This window comes from Piliocolobus tephrosceles, chromosome 6 (assembly GCF_002776525.5).
Source record: "Piliocolobus tephrosceles isolate RC106 chromosome 6, ASM277652v3, whole genome shotgun sequence".
NCBI lineage: Eukaryota > Metazoa > Chordata > Mammalia > Primates > Cercopithecidae > Piliocolobus > Piliocolobus tephrosceles.
In genome coordinates this window covers 33,033,129-33,040,874 of record NC_045439.1, presented here as the reverse complement: position 1 = coordinate 33,040,874, position 7,746 = coordinate 33,033,129, and the positions used below count along the sequence as shown (strand labels likewise).

Here is a 7,746-nt window from a genome sequence, read left to right as displayed (position 1 = left end):
TTTCTTTCACAGATTCTTTCTTCATGACTGGGATAATAACTACCTTGCTTATTTGTTGTTATGTGACTGGAAGTCATGTGTTCTAAGAATCATTGGCAGTTGGGCATGGTGGCCTTTAATCCCAACATTTTGGGAGGCTGAGATGGGAGGATTACTTGAGCCCACAAGTTTGAGACCAGCCTGGGAAACAGAGGGATACCTCATCTCCAGAAAAAAGTTAAAAACTAGCTGGGTGCGGTGGTACATGCCTATAGTCCCAGCTACTGGGAAGGCTGAGGCAAGAGGATCATTTCAGCCCAGGAGGTCAAGCCTACAGTGAGCCATGATTGCAGCACTGCACTCCAGCCTGGGCGACAGAGTAAGACCCTGTCTCAAAAAAAAAAAAAAAAGAAAAGAAAAAGAAAGAAAATTGGCACTGTGCCTGGCATTCAGCAGGTGCTCAACAAATGGTTGTGATGATGCTATATAGTTGTCACTCTGAGAACGGAGAAGCAGAAGCGTCCAAGAACCAACTTGTATGGTCAAAGTGACATCTAGTGGTAAAATTTTAGAACACACACCAAAAGCACAGTCCATTGCTGGTTTGAAATTTAAATTGAGGAATGACTAGAAACTAACAGGGCACCTGATTTACATAAGTACAGTAACATTATTTAATTCTCACCAGTGATTTTCTTTTTTCTTTTTTTTTTTTGAGATGGAGTCTCGCTCTGTTGCCCAGGCTGGAGTGCAGTGGCGCAATCTCAGCTCACTGCTACCTCCGCCTCCCAGGTTCAAGCAATTATCCTGCCTCAGCCTCCCATGTAGCTGGGACTACAGGTGCCGGCCACCATGCAAGGCTAATTTTTGTATTTTTAGTAGAGACGGGGTTTCACCATGTTGGTCAGGCTGGTCTCGAACTCCCGACCTTAGGTGATCTGCCCACCTCAGCCTCCCAAAGTGCTGGGATTACAGGCGTGAGCCATCACGCCTGGCTTCACCGTGATTTTCAACCCTGGATGCATATTAGAATGACATGTGAAGCTTTAAAAATCTACTGGTGTCTGGATCTCACCCTTGGAGACGCCGATTTAAGTTGCAGGAGGTGTGACTCAGGCTGTGACATTTTTAAACTGCGATTTTAACATGCAACCTGGTTGGGAACCACATGCAAGAGGCCCATGAGATAGTCTTCTCGTTTTACAATTGATGAAAGTAAAAGTCAGAAGGATAAAGTAAGTTGCACAAACTCACACATTTATTATTAGCAGTAGGTAACTTGAACTTGCGTCTACCATTTTCCCGCAATACCACATTGCTTTGCAGAGGCTTTTGGAAGTCTGATGTGCTCCACTTAGCTTCTGCCTGGGGAAGTCTCAAACTCAGAAGCATTAGGGAATTGCATGGTGCTGTGAGCTGAAGCCCTCCAAACAACAGTTTGGTGTTGATGGGATAGTGTGGTCTAATGAAGGCACTAACTGCCTGATCCTCTCTCCAGATTCTTTTTTTTTAAAGACAAGGTCTTGCTTTGTTGCGTAGGCTGGAATGCAATGACATGATAATAGCTCACTGTAGCCTTGAACTCCTGGGCTCAGCTGGGACCAGAGGCACATGCCACCATGCCCAGCTATCTTTGTATTTTTTGTAGAGATGGGGTTTTGCCATGTTGCTCAGGCTGGTATTATGTTTTGTAGAGATGGGGGTCTCCCTATGTTGCTATAAACATTCATGCATTCATGTCAATTTCGATTTTTTTAACATTATTTCAAAAGAAACTCTGTGTTTAAAAAAAAATGATAACTTGCCTGGGTGCAGTGGCTCACGCCTGTAATCTCAGCACTTTGGGAGGCTGAAGCGAGTGGATTACTTGAGGTCAGGAGTTTAAGACCAGCCTGACCAACATGGCAAAACCCATCTACACTGAAAATACAAAAATTATCTGGGCATGGTGGTGGGTATCTGTAATGCCAGCTACTCAGGAGGCTGAGGCAGGAGAATGGCTTGAACCTGGGAGGTGGAGGTTGCAGTGAGCCAAGACTGTGCCACTGTACTCCAGCCTGGGCGACACAATATGACTCTGTCTCAAAAACAAACAAAAAAACCTTAAGCATACACATTAAAAATCTACCAAAACTTTTTAAAATTCAGTTTTGGCACTTCATTTTTAAAATTATAACTGGAGTCTCAAAAAAGAGTAACCAGGTCAGGCGCGGTGGCTAACTCCTATAATCCCAGCACTTCGGGAGGTTGAGGCAGGCGGATCACGAGGTCAGAAGATCAAGACCACCCTGGCTAACACAGTGAAACCCCGTCTCTACTACAAAAATACAAAAAATTAGCCGGGTGTGGTGGCAGGCACCTGTAGTCCCAGCTACTCGGGAGGCTTAGGCAGAAGAATGGCATGAACCTGGGAAGCGGCGCTTGCAGTGAGCTGAGATCGCGCCACTGCACTCCAGCCTGGGGAACAAAGACTCCGTCTCAAAAAAACAAATAAATAAAGGAGTAACCAGATTGTTCTTGACCTCTGAAAGGCTCTGTTGCTGCCTCCAACAAGAAAAGCCCATTTTATCCAATTAGACAACAAATTCCCAAACTCAGAAAAAACATGTGATATTTGCTGGCATATCCATGGCGACTGCTAATTATGTATTTAGTAAATGTTTGCTGACAATATAGCCCATCAAAAAATGATGGGAAGGCCGGGTGCGGTGGCTCATGCCCGTAATCCCAGCACTTTGGGAGGCTGAGGCAGGTGGATCACTTGAGGCCAGGAGTTTGAGACCAGCTTGGCTAACATGGTGAAACCCCATCTTTACTAAAAGAAATTAATATTAGCCGGGTGTGGTGGCTCACACCTGTAATCCCAGCTACTCAGGAGGCTGAGGCACAAGAATCACTTGAAAACCAGAGGTGGAGGTTGCAGTGAGCCTAGATTGCAACACTGTACTCCAGTCTGGATGAAAGAGCAAGAAACTCTGTCTCCTAAAAAAAAAAAAAAAAGAAAAAAAGAAAAGAAAGAAAGAAAGGGGGGGGGGGGGGGGGGGGGGGGGAGAGGAAATTCTAACAGAGGTGCTTTCCTTGTGACCCACAACCCCCACTTTGCTGTTGGTCTGGCTGACGTGGTTCACAAGGGGGATGGTAACTTAGATGGAACGTGTAAACCAATGGAAACATGAATCTTGATTGAAAAATGAAAAATTTCTCTAGATCCTGACTAAGGGAAGGTCGGCATGTTTCTCCCACATGCTGGCCCAAACAGAAGCTTTCTTTTATGGCAGGATGGGGATCAGTCCCTTGTCTAATCAACCAGTGGAGCTAATGAGTGTGGCAGAAGCAAGGAAAAGGAAAGATGACAAAAGGAGCAATGAAGAGGAAACACCTGACACATTTATCTTTGTGAGAAGTGAGAATCACCTGTAAATGCCTCAGCCAGGAAGGACAAGTAGGGCCCTTTATAAAGGATTTGTGGAACTTCTGGAGTATTTTCTTATTACATTTTGTTAATAGATTAACAAGGCTGGGCGTGGTGGTTCATGCCTATAATCCTAGCACTTTGGGAGGCCGTGGTGGGTGGATTCACTTGAGGTCAGGAGTTTGAAACCAGCTTGGCTATCATGGTGAAACCCTGTCTCTACTAAAAATACAAAAAATTAGCTGGGCATGGGTGGTATGTGCCTATAATCCCAGCTACTTGGGAGGCTGGGGCAGGAGAATCACTTGAACCTGGGAGGCGGAGGTTGCAGTGAACTGAGATCATGCCACCCTGACTCCAGCCTGGAAAACAGAGCGAGACTCCACCTCAAAAAAAAAAAAAAAAAAAGATTAACAGAAACATGGCGGGGCACGGTGGCTCATGCCTGTAGTTCCAGCACATTAGGAGGGCAGATCACTTGAGCCAAGAATTTGGGACTGGCCTAGGCAACATAGCAAGACCCCATCTCTACAAAAAATGTAAAACTTAGCCAGGCATTGTGGTGCATGCCTGTGGTCCCATCTACTGAGGAGGTTGAGGTGGGAGGGTCACTTGAGCCCAGGAGATTGAGGTTGTAGTGAGCCAAGATCTCACCACGACACTTCAGCATGGGCAACAGAGTGAGAACCCGTCTCAAAAACAAAAACAAAAACACAAAAAAAACAAAACCGTGATGGTAAAGAGAGCAGATGCCTGCTTCTCTGTGGTGAAGAAACTTGGGAACTACTGTGGAAACAGGAGAGGGGAAAGGAGCATGTCATGGACCCTTGCTGAGCTCCTTCCTTCCCCCAGCCTTTTCTCGCTTCCCTCCCTTTACCTGGAAGGTCCTCCCTACTCCTCTCTGCCTAAATCTTGTGCCCTCTCGATCCAACGCAAATTCGCATGTCTCCATGACGACTTCTGCCCTCCTTCCCTGAACTCCTACAGCACATCTGCTGTGTACCACACAATTCTCACTAAATTAAGCATATTGTCTTTGAAAGGTTCTTGTATGTCTGTCTTCTAAAACCCCTTGTAAACTCCTCGAGGACAAGGGCCATTTCTTCTGCTGCTGCTCCGTCTCCCACAGTGCTGTTGGCCTAATAGACCCTCTCTATAGTCTTGCTGGCTGACTGACTGAAGGGTTCAGTTAGGCTCCCTTGCTCTTGCCAGCAAAGCAAAGAGTGCACAATAAAGTCCTTTCACTATGAAATGACAAATTCAAAGATAGAGGGGCTGAGAAAGTGCTCATACAGAATTATTCATTGTCTTGAATGTCTCATAGTAGCCAGATCCCAGAATCCTCAGGTTAGATGAGGAAGTAACTTTGATCCATGTGATAGTGCTTTTTAGATTAGTATTTCACTTAGATGGAAAGTAACTCATTCCATGGCTTACATGAGTCAAGGAAAGGGAAGAGTTTCTGTTACGAAATTAACTCATATCCCCAAAGATTCCCTGCACTGTGTTTCATAGCAGTTAGGAATTTATAGGAGAAAATATTGCACGCTGTCTCTCTCTCTCTCTATATATATATATACACACACACTGAGACAGTGGAGTCTTACTCTGTCTCTCAGGCCAGAGTGCAGTGTCAGGATCTCGGCTCACTGCAACTTCCGCCTCCCAGGTTCAAGTGATTCTCCTGCCTCAGCCTCCCAAGTAGCTGGGATTACAGGTGCCTGCCACCACGCCCCACTAATTTTTGTATTTTTAGTAGAGACGAGGTTTCACTGTGTTAGCCAGGCTGGTCTCAAAATCCTGACCTCAGGTGATCCACCTGCCTCGGCCTCCCAAAGTGCTGGGATTACAGGCGTGAGCCATCGTGCCCGGCCTTGCTTTTTATATTTTTCACAGTAACAGTGCCATGGGAAGAGAAGATGTGATTAGGGGAAGAAAAAAGGGGAGAGGTTCACGTTGTCTTTATTTTCATTAATGAATATCTCAAACATTTTAGGGTGTAAACAGCAATCAGTATTTAGGAAAGGAAGCTGGATTCACACTATTTGGAAATCTGGGTCTTTCCTCACCCATGGCAATTTTTGAGTATCATGTGCTCTTACAGAATCCCATCTTATGATACAGATTCAGTTTACAGCTGTTCTATGATCCGCCTGAGTATTTCAAATATTAAGTACATTGAGGCTCATGAGAATTGCTAATCGGCCTTGTGAAACTGCGGAGTTGTTTCCCAAGGGTAGAGATGCATTCACATCCACCCACACAAAGGGGGAAATGATTATGCTGGTCTGGTTTTTTTGTAATAGTTTCCTGACATGGCTTCCACATAGTTCTGTGGACTACAGTTAAAGAACCTAATGTAGAACAAGACTAGACTGGTAGATTTAAAAAGTCACCTAAGCTGTTTCTTTCCTAGACAAATGGGATTCTAGTTGGGATTTTATTTTATTTTATTATTTTTTGAGGCAGAATCTCATTCTATCATCCAGGCTGGAATGCTGTGGCGCAATCTCGGCTCACTGCAAACTCCGCCTCCTGTGTTCAAGCTATTCTCCTGCCTCAACCTACCTAGTAGCTGGGATTACAGGTGTGTGCCACCACACTCAGCTAATTTTTTTGTATTTTTAGTAGAAATGAGGTTTCATCACGTTGGCCAGGATGGTTTCAAACTCCTGGCCTCATGTGATTCACCCACCTTGCTTGGCCTCTCAGAGTGCTGGGATTACAGGCATAAGCCATGGTGCCCAGCCCTAATTTGGGTTTCAGAGGGCAATTTGTACTGCTTGCAAAAGACGCTGGATCCTTCCGCTTTAGAAAGATTTGGAATTCTGACCCATATTTAGTACATGACCTTTCTGGGGCGTGGAAAAATATGCTTTGTCGTCTAATGTGATGTCAATTTTCTTTAACCTTCCGTGTAAATAGTGCGTATTAAGACATGAGGTTTACTGTTAAACAATTTTTCTTTATAAACATAGTGACAAGAAGATTGTACAGTATCAATTAAAAAGACCCAACGTGACCAGGTCCACTGCTTCCTGGATCTTGAAGTAAGAGAAGTGTTCAGCTTAGAGAAAATGTTCTCTAGAAAAAAATGTGGAAAAAGTGTTCTCTCTGAGAATTTACCCAGCTAAAGAGCTGGGTAGTCCGATCTAAATGGTCCCACAGCAATCCTTTTCTCCCGGGAGGTGCGTAGATCTTTGACAAGTGATGAACGAACTCTGCTTCGTGTGGTTAGGCCTGGGACTGGACTTTGTAACCACGGATTTGGTGTGTGGGGCTTCACAGGCTGCAGAGAAACATGCAAACATGAGTGCATATGCCAAATGTGTCTCATGTGAGTGACAGAGACGAAGTGAAGGTGTCTTTGGCCATAGTGTGTCTCCTTTTTTTTTGAGACAGAGTCCTATTCTGTTGCCCAGGCTGGAGTTCAGTGGTGCAATCTCGGCTCACTGCAACCTCCGACTCTCAGGTTCAAGGGATTCTCTTGCCTCAGCCTCTGAAGCAGCTGGGATTACAGGCGCCCACCACCACGCCCAGCAAATTTTTTTGTTTGTTTGTTTGAGACAGAGTCTTGCACTCTCTCCCAGGCTGGAGTGCAGTGGCGCCATCTTGGCTTACTGCAAGCTCTCCCTCCCAGGGTCACGCCATTCTCCTGCCTCAGCCTCCCAAGTAGCTGGGACTGCAGGTGGCCGCCACCACGCCCTGCTAATTTTTTGGTATTTTTAGTAGAGACGAGGTTTCACCGTGTTAGTCAGGATGGTCTCGATCTCCTGACCTTGTGACCCACTCACCTCGGCCTCCCAAAGTACTGGGATTACAGGCATCAGCCACCGTGCCCGGCCTTTTTTCTTTCTTTCTTTTCTTTTTTTTTTTTCTTTTTTCTTTTTCTTTGAGACAGAGTTTCGCTCTTGTTGCCCAGGCTGGAGTGCAATGGCAGGATCTCAGCTCACCTCAACCTCTGCCCCCAAAGTTCAAGGGATTCTCCTGCCTCAGCCTCCCAAGTAGCTGGGATTACAGGCATGGGCCACCACACTCTGCTAATTTTGTATTTTTAGTAGAGATGGGGTTTCTCCAAGTTGGCCAGACTGGTCTGGAACGCCTGACCTCAGGTGATCCGCAAGGCTCGGCCTGCCAATGTGCTGGGATTACAGGCATGAGCCACCATCCCTGGCCACGCCCCGCTAATTTTTTTGTATTTTTAGTAGAAACGGGGTTTCACCATGTTGATCAGGCTGGTCTTGAACTCCTGGCCAAGTGATCTGCCTGCCTCGGCTTCCCAAAGTGCTGGGATTACAGGCGTAAGCCACCGTGCCCGGAGATTCTTCTTTTTTTTTTTTTTTTTTTTTTTTTTT

General features: G+C 45.6%; 1 protein-coding gene across 1 annotated transcript in view; it reads right to left on the bottom strand.

Annotated features, from left to right (window-relative positions):
* Positions 1-6,521: 6,521 nt before the first annotated feature.
* HEATR4 (HEAT repeat containing 4) overlaps positions 6,522-7,746 on the bottom strand; it is a 43,859-nt gene continuing 42,634 nt past the window's right edge. Inside the window, exon 16 of the mRNA XM_023183350.1 lies at positions 6,522-6,680. Coding sequence (XP_023039118.1) covers positions 6,522-6,680 — 159 coding nt within the window. The remainder of the gene's footprint in view (positions 6,681-7,746) is intronic.